The sequence below is a fragment of the Acinonyx jubatus genome, chromosome C2, assembly GCF_027475565.1.
Source record: "Acinonyx jubatus isolate Ajub_Pintada_27869175 chromosome C2, VMU_Ajub_asm_v1.0, whole genome shotgun sequence".
Classification (NCBI taxonomy): Eukaryota; Metazoa; Chordata; class Mammalia; order Carnivora; family Felidae; genus Acinonyx; species Acinonyx jubatus.
The window spans coordinates 2,355,933-2,371,649 of NC_069384.1; the positions used below are offsets into that span (position 1 = coordinate 2,355,933).

The 15,717-nt window shown below is 53.9% G+C and overlaps 1 protein-coding gene across 1 annotated transcript in view; it reads right to left on the bottom strand.

Annotated features, from left to right (window-relative positions):
• The window catches only part of TRAPPC10 (trafficking protein particle complex subunit 10), an 86,957-nt gene that overhangs the window by 32,824 nt on the left and 38,416 nt on the right, over nucleotides 1–15,717 (bottom strand). The window contains 3 exon segments of the mRNA XM_027041482.2: nucleotides 10,615–10,862; nucleotides 13,386–13,497; nucleotides 15,100–15,295. Of these exon segments, the coding sequence (XP_026897283.2) occupies nucleotides 10,615–10,862; nucleotides 13,386–13,497; nucleotides 15,100–15,295 (556 nt within the window).

Genomic DNA, 15,717 nt, shown 5'->3' on the forward strand with positions numbered 1-15,717 from the left:
AAGGGCTGCAGGGAGCAGGGGGAGCACTAGGAGGGGACATGGGGCAATGGACACTGAGAAGAGCCAGGTGTAGGCTGGCAGGTTTCCGGGATCGGAGCACTTGCTGGGAGGAGCGAAAGTGGCCAAGAACCTGAGAGTGAGGCACCCAGAGGGCACCTGTGTGCACGTGCAGACCCTAAAGAGGCACACGCCGCGATATGAAGGTTTTAGTTCACGGAAAGACCGTGGAATAGGTATGTTCCTGGCATCTTTCTTTTCTGCAAGGAGCAAGCACCGCCCTCTGGAAAGCAGTGTGTAAGAGAAAGCAGCAGGGTCAGTGAGCGGCAGCTTTTCTGGGGGTAAACAGGGCAGCACTCGTGGCCGCCACCGGCCGCTGCTGGAGCTTCGACTTGCGCCGCGGCGGAGGCCAGAGCCAGCAGAGCGACCCAGCCGGCAGGTGCCGCACAGGAACCAAGGGGAGGCGCTCTACTACCCAGACCCGGCGCTTGTTCCGGGACCGGAATGGGTGCCCCCCAGCCGGTCCCTCCCCTGGCTCCCGCAGGTCCGCTCGGTAACCTCAGCGTTCTCACTGGCTCCCTTCGCAGAGGTGACTGCAGCTCCTGGCACTTCCCGGAACACACCCTCTTCCGTGGAAGCTCCTCCTGGGGGACACGTGCGTGTTAATCGGCACGGCCCGCGGCACCTCACAGCACCCCCTGATCTCGGGCTTCGAGGTGCACCGGCCTCTCACCCTGCTACTTACGTGTGTCCGTCCGTCTTGGCTCCCAAGCAAATCCCAACTAAACACCCCAAAGGGACCAGCGACCCTCTGCATGCTTCTCAACACATCTCCGGGCCTGAAACACCCCAAAGGGACCAGCGACCCTCTGCATGCTTCTCAACACATCTCCGGGCCTGAAACACCCCAAAGGGACCAGCGACCCTCTGCATGCTTCTCAACACATCTCCGGGCCTGACAGAGCTGGGCTCCAGCAGCCAGGACTTCAGAAGTGGCTCATCTAAGACTTCCAGAAACACTCGTGAAACAAACTTCGCTTAAGGTATAATCGTAGCCATAGTTTCCTCATTGCTTTAAAAAACTAAGTTACAAACACATACGGGGAGATGTGTGAAGGATACAAATCCTAAGTTTAGAGCTCCGTGAAGTTGTACAAACATAAGCAGCACTCAAATCGAGAACTGACCACTTGCGTTACCTTAGAAGGTCCCCTCGAGGCCCTCTTCCCGGTCAACACCCACCCCAAGAGGAACCCCTTTCCGTCCTCTGTCGCCACCGGTGACTTCTGCCTGATTGCTGCCCTTCCCATGAGCGGAATCACATGGAACAGACGGAAGAGTGCAATCCCACCTTGCCAGGCTTGTCAGAGGCCTGTTCCTACCGCTGGGCCGTACGCCTTCCTACGGATCCGCCGCAACGTATGCGTCCATCCACCTGTCCACAGGCCTTTGGGCGGTTTCCGGGGTTTGGCTACTACGGGCAAAACTCTTGGTAGTGCTGCCCGCCTCTCTAGGGGAGCAGCCTTCTCAGACTCGGGAGACCCCCAAGCCCCGGAGCCAATCCACACGGGAGGAGAAGGCGGGCAGCATCAGGTGCCCCTCTCCTGCAGGGATCCCTGCGGCATCAGGGCAAGGAGGAGAGATCAACACCGGGTCTCTCGGGATGCCTCACGGCCCACGGGAGCCACGGTCTCTGGTAACAGCTGCACGGGTACGGCAAGGGGCGGTTACAGGAGCCGCCATCAAGGGGGGCTGAGAACACGGGCTCCCCATCAGACGTCTGTCATCTCCCAGTCCAGGCGACTGGTGACCCGGTCCTAAGCCAGGCTGTCTGGAACACAACTGCACCAGCTCCATCCGTTTCCAGGGAACCCAAGCCAGGACGTCAGCCAAGGTCAGAGACCCTCCTGCTAGTTCACAAGCTCCTACTGTCTTTCGGCGGGACTCATTTTTCTTGGCACGTACCTAGGAATCTGGGATTGCTGAGTCCACGGACAGGCGTGGGTTGCAGCTTGAGCAGACAGTGACAAAAAGTTTTCCAAAGCGGCTGGACACATTCGCACTTGTATCAGCACGTGCAAGTTCCGATTTTTGTCTGGTGTCGTCAGTCTTTTCTAAACGTTCTTTCCGTCCACTGTGGTACAGCTTGAGAATTGTTCCAAAGTCCCACGAACTCTGGGAAAGAGGGCTTGTTTACAGCCACGGCAACAAGTCTCCACGAGATCCAGTTCTAAACCCACTCAAACAACCCCGCTCGCCTCTGCAGGCCGGTCTGGGTGTGGCGGCCCCTGTGGGACACACGTGGGTCAACAAACACTCGAGTGTGCCACGGGACCCACCCAGGTGGCGACAGCCCCCCGAAACCCACAGCCCCCCAACCCCACGCCACCCAAACCCAGCAAAGATGAGCCTCTCCTCTGCTGAAGGCGAGCCTGCCACAGCTCTTTGTGTCACTTGGAACCGGGCGGTGGGCTCAGCAGCTCTTGACAAGGATGGAACAAGAAGGATGCTGACCACCTGTCCACAGACTTCTGGGCCCTCTGGAGCACCTCTGTTGTAAACGACAGACTTTTAAAACTGATTTCTTAATACAGGTGTCACCCACTATCCGCAGGCACAGCGTTCCCATGACGCCTTCGGCAAGTCCTAAACGGCATAAAGTGAACATGCAGTTACCCCTAATTTACGTGGAAACGTTTTCGAGCGTTTCCAGACCCCAAAACCACCTCTTCGGCTCTTCTGCTCCCCAGGACCCGCTTTGCTAACGTGCACAAAATCGGTCACGATCAAGCCCAGCGCTGAGGGACACGGCTCAGAGCTGCGGCGGCTGGAGGCTGCGGAACTGCGTGCAGGTCCCGGGGCCGCGCAGGTGCACGCCGCCTCGGCTACGGCCCCTGCAGAACAGACCGGATGCTTCTCACATTTTCTCCCCTAACAGCAGGAAGCCTCTCCGAGACTTCTCCTGGTCGGTGAGAACAGGTACCAAGACAAGCCCTTTGTAAAGCAAACTTGGGAAAATCGGGGATACCTGTGTTTCTTCTTTAGTTTCCTAAAGGCCCCCTTTCCTTGTACTGCTGTTATTACTAACCCAAGAGCTGTTTTACCATTTTCTAAGCCTCAAGTTAAAGGCATTCTTTTTATTCTTGTTAAACTTACATTTTTTCTAAGACCAAACACTAAAAACGTAGCATCCTAAGCACCCCAGCGTGCCCACCCCCTGCTGGAGAATCACACGTGCAGTGTCCCCCCCCCCCCCCCGGCCCCCCGCCAGCCCCGCCGGTTGCCATCCCCTTTGCAAACCCATCCCTGGTTAGACGCTTCACAACAGACTGCTTTTGCTTAATCTGAACATTGTACACACGGATTTAAAACGTACGTATTCCTCCGCGTGTGACTTGTTTTGCTCCCGTGTCCAAGTCCATCTGTCTTCGCTGCTGTCTGCTAGTCCACTGCCCAAACAGACCACGACTGTGTCCCTTGTACGTGACGGACATCCGGGTGACTTCGTTTCCGGCAATTCCGAATCCTGCCACCACGAGCATTTCTGCGCTCATCTCCTGGGGCACGCACGTCCGTGTGTCCGTGCGTCCGTGTGTGTGCAGACGCCGGGGGCGGCTGGCTGGGTCCCGGGGTGCGTGTGTGTTTCGCCCTGGCAGGCACTGCCGCACAGCACAGCTCTCCCCAGGGAGGCACCGGGTCCCACCCGGCCACGTGTGGGCATCTCTCTGCCACCAGTCTGCTTTTACTGTGATGAAGGAGATGAAGTACCTCTCCGTATGCCTTTCGGCCATTTGGGTATCTTCTTCGGCCTATTTTTCTACTGATCTGTCAGTCTTTTATCGCTGATTTGCAGGGGCTCTGCATCCGGGCCAGAGCCGGTCCTGACCGCATAACCCGCGGGGTTCAACTCCGCGGCCTCTTCACTCGCTCGATGCTGGGCGTTCACACGCACGTAGGAGAGAAGTTGTAATCTCCGTGCAGTCCGGCCTGTCACTCTTCTGCAGTCCTGGGTAAGAAATACCTGCCGGCCTCCAGGCCACGGAGACGTTCTCCCATGCTATCTTCCAGAAGCTCCCTTGTTTCACCTTTCGTGCTTAGACCAAAACTCCACCTGGGATTACTTGTGTGCGGTAGGAGATCAAGATTTATCTCCACATGTATTTAGTAGACACACAGAATAACTTTTCTTGAATCCATTTATTTAAAATATACCCCAGGGGCGCCTGGGTGGCTCAGTCGGTTAAACGTCTGGCTTTGGCTCAGATCGTGATCTCACGGTTCTTGAGTTGAGCCCCACGCAGGGCTCCACACTGACAGCTCAGAGCCTGGAGCCTGCTTCGGATTCTGTGTCTCCCTCTCTCTGCCCCTCCTCCACTCACACAGTCTCTCTCTCTCTCTCAAAAATAAACATAAATAAACAAACAAATAAAATGTGCCCCGATGGGATCACCTGGGTGGCTCAGTTAAACGATTCTTGATTTCGGCTCAGGTCATGATCTCACGGTTTGTGGGTGTGAGCCCCGTGTTGGGCTCTGCACTAAGAGCACAGAGGCTGCTTGAGATTCTCTCTCTCTCTGCCCCTTCCCCGCTCATGTGCTCGCTCACTCTCTCTCTGAAACTCAAAAAAAATTTTTTTTTAAATGTGCCCCAAGTGCTCTAGTTCCAAACCCTGTCCTCCCCACCGGATTACGCCCTCAGTCCCTGGCTCTCCTCCCCGCTCCATCTAATCGCTGGCCTCCCCCTGCCCTCTGCCCCACCAGGTCCCTCACCTTCCATGGCTCTGCAGCGACTCCTTACTGCACTATGGAACAAAGCCCAGGCTTCAGGATGACACACAAATACTTCCATAATCTCCTCAAAACCCAGCTTCTAGTACCTCTGCAGCCTTCCCGACAAGGCCTGCCTCGTCCCTTAGGTTCCAGCAAGACTGTGCTCCTTTCGAGTTCCTTCAGTAAAACTTTCTCTGCCTCACACGTGCTCGTATCTGCCGCCACAGGCCACATCCGCCTGGCAAATTCTCACTCGGTCTACTCCTTCGATTGAAAGCAGGCTCCCAGGGATGGGGTTTGGTCTATCTTGCTCTCTGCTGAAAATGCAGCGCCCAGAACAATGCTTGCCCGGCACAGCCCGGGTGCTCAAGGAGTGCCTGCTGAATGGAAGAGTTCTTTTCAACCCAGCTCGTACAAGGCCACCTCTAGAAATCTTCCCTAGCACACAGCAGGCGCCAGCTGGGTTTGCCGAACTGAACTGAGGCAGCCGTGCAGAGGTGCGGCCTCTGCGGCCTTGACACTCCTCCTGCCCCGACCGCCTGGTGACACCGATCTCTGATGCTCTGCTCACCTGGCTGGCTCAGTGCCCTCGGGCGCGGGTCTCCCGAGTTCTTCCTCATCTGCGCGCCCTACCCCCCACCCTGTGTTTACCCCCGTGCCCTGCAGCCATCGACTGATTCCCGAAGGACTCTTGGCAGCCCCTCTTCTCTTTTCCCGAGAGCCACCAACCCTCACTGGTTCTTCCTCGGCAACACCTCTGGCATTTACCTGTCCTCCCGTCCGCTCCTGCTGCTCGGCCAGCTCAGGTCCACGTGACTCACGGTCACGCAACAACTCCACCTGTCCACGGAGGGGCCCCGCGGAGCGCCTGGAGCAGCACACACTCAACGACCCGGAGCTACACCCCTCAGCTCCACCTCTGCTTCTGCCCTCTGCTGAGCCCGAACCTCGGGGTGCCAATCCTAGGGGCCAGCCTGGAAGGCACGCCTTTTCTGTTCCATCCAGTTTAATGTGGAAGCTTCTAGCACACGTGGCCCCCGCTCGCAAACCGGCAGACTGGCCATGACTGGCCTCTTGTGCATGGCTCCGGCCAGTCTCTAGACCAGGTCACTCTTCTGGGATCCCGAGCCTTCCTGGCCTACCCTGTGAACATAATCAGAACCGAACCCAACAAAAGACAAATCGGTACTGAGGGGGACATGTTTTTATTTACTTTATTATTATTTTTAATGCATAACTTTTCTTTCAACGTTTATTTTTTGAAAGAGAGAGAGAGAGACAGAGAGAAAAAGCGTGAGCAGGGGAGGGCAGAGAGACAGGAAGACACAGAATCCGAAGCAGGCTCCAGGCTCTGAGCTGTCAGCATGGAGCCCTGGATGGCTCGAACCCATGTACCCTGAGATCCCGACTTGAGCCAAAATCAGACGCTTCACCGACTGAGCCATCCAGGCGCCCCATGGAGGACACGTTTTCAAAAAAATCATTTGGGCAGTCATTGTAACAAATGTATAACGGCCTTCTAGAAAATATCTTCCTTATATTCTCACTTATAATTTGGTAAACACTAAAATATCTGCACGTTATTACTTTTTTTCTTACCAAAAATGCAGGGAAATAGGAACTGCTCTGTTAACTGAAAAATGGGAGGATCTTTCTGGAAGGCAGTCCTACAATGCACACTAAAAGCTGTAAAAACACGTGTCCTTGAAAGGGCAAGTCCACTTGCATGAATACATCATGTAAAGATAAATGGATGAGAATACACACTGACACAATTGCAAATAATTCTGAGCAATTCAAATGTTCAAAATAGGACTGATTAAACAACTCCATTCCTCTGTAGACAGAAAGGCCGTAGGTCGGAAAGGAAACCTCCTGCCATCAGGACACGCAGTGACATTTTCTTCTGTATGTTTATCTTTACCTTCCAAATTTATATAAAGAATATATTCAACTTTTGGTAAATGGAGAGAAAATCTTTTTCAATGTCGTACAAAAAAAAGAGAAACCCTGTGAAAGCGTCATCTGAACTCGCGCAGCACTGGCATACTTTAGGGATGCTCCCTCTCGATCCCTCAGAGCTCACAGGGCAGGCCCAATCCCCAGCTGTACACATTTTGAACGAGAGCTGGCCCAGGCTCTTCACCGGCACCCGTGATGTGGGACGCCAGGTCCCATGACAGAGGTGGGGGCTTGCTCCCACGGCATCTGGCCACCGCACGGCCTCCGACTCTCAAAGAAGATACTTTACATCAATGGCTAAAATCAACCAGGCGGTTGTTACGAGGACATGTTTTACAAATCACAAAGGCAAACATACTAGCGTCTTCTGCTAAAGAAATGTCGTAATTGGAAATGCACAAACAGGCTGTAACGCTTAGGCTTAACAGACTTCACAAAAGCGGCCTAACCCCAAAAGAACCACGCACGGGCCCAGCCTGCAAGCTGGCCGGGTCCCCGGCCTCTCCCTCCGCACACGGCACCATCGCAAGCCCCCTCGGCTGGGGTCAGAGCCACAGCTCCGCAATGGCCACTGACACGGATGCGAGAAACACCCCACCAAAAAGCTATCCCAGACACCGGGAACTGAGTCTGTTGTTTAGAGTAGAATTAAATGTACAGAAAACGTAAATAATTTGGGGGTCTTTGGGATTTTGAAAGTTTCTACAAAAACTTAAAAGAAACCCTAAGAGTAAACTTTTCTAGGTAACTGCCAACGGAGAAACTGTTACTCGGGACCTAACAGTGTTCTCCCTCACCCAAAACCAACCTACAGAGAGAGGCTGAGATGACAAGTTGTGTCCGATGGGCTGACACAGGCAGGCGCTGCGGCTCTGCCCCCTGGATGTGTGTCACCTCTTGAGTCCTCACCACCCGAATGGCAGCTACGGGTCTGCCTCCATCTCACAGGTGGAAAAGGGGAGCTCTGAGGGGTAAGTGAGTCAAGGTCTCCGGCGGGGAGAGGTAGGTGGGGTCCAAGCACAGACAGTCTGGCTCCAGAGCCCCCCCTCCCAGCCTATGCTAGACTGTCTTCCCCAAAGCCGACCCTCACAAGGACACCTGATGACGAGATTATGGCCAAACTGCTGGGACAGGACAGGGGACAAAGGGAAGCTCCCAGCGGACAGCTACAAGCGGACGGCTGATCACACGTGAGAGCAGGTGCTGCGTGAGGACTGCGCAGGCTCAGCTGTGGGACGAGCGGAGTCGACAGAGGAGGTCGGCAGCTCTGGGCCCCACACGGTTTAACCGGCAGGCCACACTTCCAGGGCCCAGCTACTGTCCATGGCCCTCGTGCGCTGGGGACGCCAAGGGATGGCCCGGCACGCGGAGAAGAGGGAACGAGAAGGTGGGTCGCTAGCATGGAGAAAGGGAAAGCGGACAGTGGGGTGTGTGTCCCCACCCCGAATCCAGCTGTGGTCCACGCAGAGCAAGCAGGACACGGCAGAACCGGAGAGGTGCCAAGTGCAATCAACGTGACTGAAAGCGGGGGACGGCCTCCCCCGGAGGAACGGTCGATGACGATGACCACTTTACTCAGGAAAGAAGGGAGCGGAAACATTACCACAAGGGATGTGAAGTGCACAACACGACACCAAGCGTGTGCCAAGCCCTCGGGGCACCTGCACGGGGAGGACGAGAGCCTGCAGAATCCTACCGCTTCGGCTGACTTGCCAACCCCGAGCCAGGAGCGGCTCCGAACAGAGCCCAAGCCACCTGCTGCTCACGTGCCTCTTTCCAGCCAGAAGGGTGCCCCATTTCTGCGTACTCCTGCCACGGCCAGAAGTATCACGGCGCTCGGGAGACGAGCTGGGGTGGGCGGCAGGGCCACGGAAGAGCGGGCCACCGTGCACGTCCCCATGTAGCCCGCTGGCCCCATTTGGTGCGTCGGGACAAGAAGGGATCCGTGGTGGGACCAGGACACCTGGGAGCCGGCATCTGAGGAAATGGTCCCCCCATGCCTACCCTGTGCTGGTGTCCCCGGGCAGGCCTCCCAGATCCGGGGAGCTGTACTTAACGCTTCCGCAGGCTCCCCCGCCCTCCAGCTTCCAGAAGGTGTAAGGACGGGGCCGCAGGGGCCCGGCTCCCTCCCTGCAGGGCCAGCAGCCCTCACCACTCTCCCAGTGTCTCCTCTCCCGCCAGACTGGCCGTGCCGGGACCAGTCAATTTCCTAAGGCGAGAGAAAGCCTCTCGGACAGATTCTTAAATCCTTCGGTTTGTGACAGGAGGGGGACCAGCACTAGAGACTGGCTGCACCACCCTCCGCGGTTTCCTACCCGTGCGCTGTGCCGTAGACAGTGCTTCCTAATAACCCTCCTGGGGTCATCGCTTTGAAGGTACTGAGCGTGAACTGCGTGGCCTCTCCCACACACCCTGCTTCCCCCCCCCCCCACCCCCCGTCCGCTAAAGGTGACAAAATCTCGGAATCAGGTGAAGTATCTAGGCACACGAACACAGACAGCCCTGTCCAATTAATGAACGGTTACCTCACGGCCCCCTGGTCTGTACGGTCAGATCGGAGAGGCCAAAGCAGATCACCCAAGTCTATGTGGTTAGACGAAGCCAAAAGAGTATCATTTCAAGGTGGAAAATGCTATTGCCCTCATTTGCTCGATTAGGTATCTAGGCAAGAAAAATAATTTGATACAAATTCTTACATTCCTGAGTTTATAGCTCAGCTAGGCTAAGCATTTCTCCTTTAGAAATCAACTAAAATAATTTCATTTGGGTAAAAAAAAATTGTTTAAATTAAGATTATTCAAACTAAGTGTTAAGGCTATTACTTAGCATTCTAGGATACACAGGATCCAAGTCACCGTATAACGAAAGACACTCCACCATGGTTCGGCTCATGCAGTACAATTATATGCCAGGACCTCTTATAACTGCGGCCCTCGACACGCTGGCAGGGGTGTGACAGAAAGAACGCGAGTCTGGCGTGGAGGGTCTGATGCTGAGACTGGTTGTGTTACTGGGTAAGTCTAACCATTTCCAGGCCCGCTTTCCTCATTTGTAAGATGCAGTTCGAACACTCACTTAGTTCTTAACCGGGGAACGGTGTGGGGTGGGGTGGGGGTGTCTACGAATCCTCTGAAATTGTGTGCAAGATTCTGTATGTGCATGTGTGCCTTTTTCCGGGTAAAGAAACAAAAAAGGTGAAGGCCCCCCCCCCCCACCCCCCACGAGACCGTCAATAAAGTTCCCTTTACTTCACTGCAACGTGTCTGGGTCCGTGGGCCGTGGGCGAGCGCAGCGGGCCTGGAGGGAGGCCATCCTTCAAGGCAAACGCCTCACTAGCGACGCACAGCGTCAAGCTTCACTGCCTGGTCTCCCCCACTCACCCGCACATGCGCACGCGCATTCACGACGTACCTGGCCAAGACACCGTGCTGCTGACGCACGTGGCACAGCCGGTGTGCGTCCCTCACGGTGCTACCCGTGTGTTCACGTGCAAGACAAAAAGACGGTCCTGCAGTAAGACGGAGGTCCACCTACAAAACCTAACACTGCGTGTCCGCCAGGTGAGCTCTCCTTCTCAGGGAAGGCCAGCCCGCCCCCTCCGCCCCCCGGCCCTGACCCCCAGAATAAGCCAAAGGCACCTGAAAAACTTATATGAAGAAACACCTTGCTTCGGGCCACACGAACTCCACCGCGTTGAGAGCGGAAATGACACTTTTGAACGGTTAATTCACGTAAAGGGGAACAAACGGTACGCTAAAAATTAAGAACGTTCAGAAAAAAAGAAAACTCTTCCGTCAGGCACCAACGGTTCGATGCCTGGGGTTGGGGCTCGGAGCCCTGTGTTTGAACAATGAGGCAGCGGGGAAACGGGGAACAGGGGACTCACTTCCAGGAGCTTCAGCTCCTGCACGCAGCCGTGCAGCAGCTCCAGGGCGCGCTGGGCCACCTCCCACGGCCTCTGCAGGAAGAGGAGCAAGGTGCACTGGCGAGAGAACAGGTAACTGCGCAGGTCCAACAGGGTGGCTTCCTGCCTCTGTATCAACTCCCGCTTCTCCATGTCTATGGGCTTTCGGAGGATCAGTCCGTTCCAGCTCTTCACCGGCTGGCAGAAAAAAGTCAGCCAGTTGGCACCATCTAAACAGACACACATCATGAAAGGCGCTGACGACACATTACTTCACCTCACCGAGGTTCTCGCTCGGGGCTGCGGGACCCCGGGTACCGACGGGCAGCTGAACAACCGGTCGCCCCCTCACCACCGGTCCGCCCCCTCAGCGTTGGCACGGAACCAGTCTAGAGACGTGCGGACCGGGTAGTGACGGCCCGCGGCCCGCCCGGTACTCGGCAACTGATGACAGGCACAAGGCAGCGCGCCCGGGCCACGAGGCACACCAGCGTCCCGCACCCAGGGGGTCACGAGCAGGTCGGGAGGCAACGGGAGACTGCCGGGCTCAGGGTCAGGGAGGCCCAGGCTCCGCGCTCAGCCAGCTCCGGGAGAAGGCTCGAGGCCTGGGCTGGGGCACGCTGTGCCGGCTCCCCTCTGCCTGGGCGCCGAGAGCAGCCCGTTCACGTGACCGTGCTGTCTGTTCCGTCTCCCTCACCCATTTTCACCCATCCTTAAGCCTCACGCCTGTCTCTAACTCAACCGTGTCAGCTACCTAAATCATGCTCCTAGAGGAAGGACAGGAGGCACAAAGAAGGAGTAGTAGTGGGGGGCAGAAGGTAAAAATTCTTGCCTGTCAAAACCTTCCAACGAGGCTCCCCAATTCTCACGGACAGCCCCAGACTCAAACACGGTCTTAAAGTAAGCATAAGAGCCCATGATAACTAGTCATTCAATCCATATGGCAAAAATTGAATCTATTCACTCACTCCAAAAGAGAGCGGTTATACCATTTCATGCTATGTCCCCACCAGGTATGACTCCGTGTCGGCACGCTGACGTTAGTAAACATCTCGAGTGCCAACTTACAACAGCATCCTTCACTGACTGGGATTTACACAGAGCTGTCCAAGTGCACACTCAGGGAGGTGCCCCCCCACCCCCCCGGGAGCCTCCACCAGCAGGCCCCTCGGCCGGCCCCCTGCCTAGCATTCCCCTGGCTGCCTCTCACATTCCACTCGGGCCTCTGTGCCGGTGCCGCCTCCTCAGACGGCCTCCAGGACCACACTGTCCGAGATCACCCAGCACCTAGCGTCACACTCTGCCCCTTCACCCACAACCCCTCCTGCGGCCCGCGCCCATTACACTGCCTGACGTCAAGTTATTTATTCTCATTATCACACTGTCTGACTTCAAGCTATTTATTTTCCCACCGTAAGTTATTTATGCTTCCCCTTTGTCAACCCCATGAAGGAAGGGGTTTTGTTTTGTTCCCTATTACATTCAGAACAGCACCTGGTACATACACAGATCTCAATAAGCATCCACTAAATCAGTGAACAAAAATGAACAGTCTTATCATTGAGCTGCACAACTTGGTCCAGGCTTACTTTCGGATTTTAATTGGTCCCAGATTTATTTTAAAACTAAGAGGGCAAAGATTTTATGTGAAATATGCTGAAAGAGATATGTAAGATATTTAAACATGTATGATATGGATACATAAAATGTAATTTTACCTCTTCTCAAAATTTTTAAATTTAATTAGTAAATATTTTGCTCTGGCTATGCTTACATTTGTGTTTCAGCAAAGTAAGAGATCCAAACCTGAACCTCCCAAACTTGGGTTTGAGAGAGAACGAATGGGTGGCGTTCATCGTTTCTAGAAGAAAGCCAGTGCCCGGGGCTTCAGCGGGCTGTCCCGGTACCTCATCGTCCTACAGGTTTTCTAGCAGACACCGCGGTTCCCTGAAATCACTCCTTTCGTCACACACCGTATCAGGGTTCTCTGATGTCTGGCACCACATTGTTTGTGGCGGCGGGACTGGGGACAACCCAGATGTCCCACACCGAGGGACGCTCAGATAAACACTGCACGGCATGATGCAGCTAGTGATAGTAACAGCTCAAAACCTCATGTGCTAACTTGGGACGATGCCCACAGAGGGCTGTTACTAAGCGCGACAAGCTACGGACAAACGTCCACATGATATGTATGATGCCATTTCCAGCAAAGCAAGTTATCAACCAAAAAACAGTGAGAATGATCAACGTTTTTCTCTGTACATGGTCTCGCTGTGCTAATTTTGTACTTCCAAAATAATTCAAGACTTTAAAATTTTAAAAGAGCGGTGAACACTCATTACAGTGGTGTCGTTTAAAACTCTGCAACGAGCACCCAAATATTACAAAGACAACTTGTCAACACGGTACAGGAGGCCCACTCTTAGGCTAGCAAGGAGGCACAGCATCGGAAGCATACCTAGGCAGCTGTAAGTTGTAGAGATGACTCTCTATACCTAACAAAAATACCTTCTTCTTAAATGCTTTTATTTAAGATTCTTCTAACAATGAAAACGACCAATTCTCAATTCTCATCTCACTTCCTATTAGAACCACAAAAATGCATCCCATGTAATTTGCATAAAGCAACAAACGGTGATTTAATTATTGGGGGAACAAATCATGGCTAAATAATGGCAGCCTGCAGACTACTTAAAAGTGAGGAAAACTATGCTGAGACTCGAGTTTGCTTCCACAAGTTCACTACTCACCCCCAGCACCAAAGTTGACGACGTACTGAGAAAACAGGGCGTCCAGTTCATCATACTGTACGAGGGCATCTTCGAATTGCTGCAGCATCTCAAATACAAAGGCCAGTTCCTCCTGGTGATCCAAACAAAAGTTTTTAAAAAAGCAAACATGTCAGTCGACTTTTTGAAACAATGTGTAGCCAGTAAAGATTACAACGGAGAAAAGCCTGCGGCACTAAGAGTGACGCTCAGGCAGGGCGCGCCCAGGGGGTCAGTCGGTGGAGCCGCCGACTCTTGTTTTCAGCTCAGGTCATGATCTCATGGCCGTGGGTCCGAGTCCCAAGTCAGGCTCCAAGCTGACAGCACGAGGCCCCCGCAGGACTACACTGGCCCGAGAATCAACCACTGCTCCCAGAAGCCCTGGCACTTTTTCAGAACGGAATTTAGAATCTAAGACCTTATTAGCACTAGGTAGGTTTACCGCTACCGGGAAGTCCTCTTTTCTCCAGGCCCTGTCAGAGGACGGGGCGAGGAAATACAAGCGTACGTACGATCCTCACACACACGGATCTATATTCCTGATCTATCCATCCACCTGTCCGTCCGTCCGTCCATCCATCCATCCATCCATCCATCCCACCACGGGTTCACAATGGTATCTCAGAGTCCAATCCGACACCACCGGGTCCACCTAGATTCTCCCCCTCCGGGTTTATAACTCTTAGAAATCAAGTGTAGATACACTTGAAAGGCGAAGTGACAAGGCCATCGGAAAGGTCGGTAACAGGTCACTCATCCCGTGAACATGAACACACGTAATTCCCTCATGCGCGCCCGATCACCCAAATACCACTAAGACATAAGCAATAGAGTCAGAGATAAACATCAAAATTTCTAATCAGAATTGGTCTTTTATTTGTTCAAAGTGCATTATTTCTTCAGTAATTAACACACAAGTGCAATTTAAATATGAAAATTTTTTTTGTCTCAACATGGTGAACAAGAATAAGGAAACCTAAGGGCCACGTTCCTGTCACTCTTTGCAGTGTTAGAAAGGTTCACTGGAAACTAGCCTTTATCAGAACCCCAGATTATAAGTCAAAACTACAGGGGCGCCTGGGTGGCTCCGTCGGTTGAGCGTCCGACTTCGGCTCAGGTCATGGTCTCACGGTTTATGAGTTTGAGCCCCGCGTCGGGCTCTGTGCTCACAGCTCAGAGCCCGGAGCCTGCTTCGGATTCTGTGCCTCCCTCTCTCCCTGCCCCTCCCCCGCTCATGCTCTGTCTGTCAAAAATAAATAAACATTAAAAAAAATAGTAATAATAAATCAAAGCTACAGAGGAAATAAATGTCCCCGGGGAGCCCTAATGTAATCGGTGCCATGCAGGCAGTAGGCATCTTTGTCCTCAGGATCAACACCACGGCGAGGGCCCCTCTGCCTGAGACACTTCCATGGCGGATACCCCAGAAGGCCCGAGATACTAACAAAACCAAAATCACTCTGAGGGACAAGGCCCTCTCGAAAACGGATAGATGCTGAGCAGGAGAGCTGACGGCAGAATGACCCAGGAGACCACCTCTGATCTGCTTCATGAGCCCAAAGACGGAAACATCTGTTAGCTACTACCTTGTCTCTTGGTTTTAAAAACTATGCCGATACGAGCAACCACAAAAAGCCTGCCTTATTTATAAAGGAAGAGAAGACGGAAGCGTCTAGTTCTATACTTAGTCCCATACCTGGACCATGAAATAGTCACAGAAGCTCCAGCCTGGCTCCGTCCTCTTCTCCCTCAACGTCCTCATGTCGTCCTCAAACTTGCCCAAGTTTTTGGTAAAAGACATAAGAAGTGAGGTCCTGAGTTTGGTCAGGAAGGCATTCCAGGATTCCTGAGTTCGAGAAGAGTCCTTCAAGGGGTCGGAGAGCACGACACACCTGCAGAGACACGAACGGACGGTCTGGAAAACACTCTCCGAGCACAGCACGCAGCCCAACTGCTTCCGCCCCTACTTCCTTCCTTCGTTAACCGCTGGCAACCACCAGGCAGATGCTGAGAAGCCAGATTAGGAGAAGGTTTCATCGTGAACTGGTTTAGCACCACAGGAGCAGCGAGTGCTGCAGAACCACGGCAGCGGGCGGGGGTATATGATGAGTCGTCTCAGATCCGGCCTCCAGGGCCCCCTGGAAGGTAAGGCGATCCCCACACAATCAGCTCCCAAGCCTCACTCGCACTGCCCACTTCACAAACGTCGCTGGTCCCCCGTACCTGACAGGACAGCACTCAGAGTTACTGACATGGCACACGAGGGTCGTTGCGGCCTGACCCGGGCCGGCTGCCCAGCCCTTCTCACTATTCC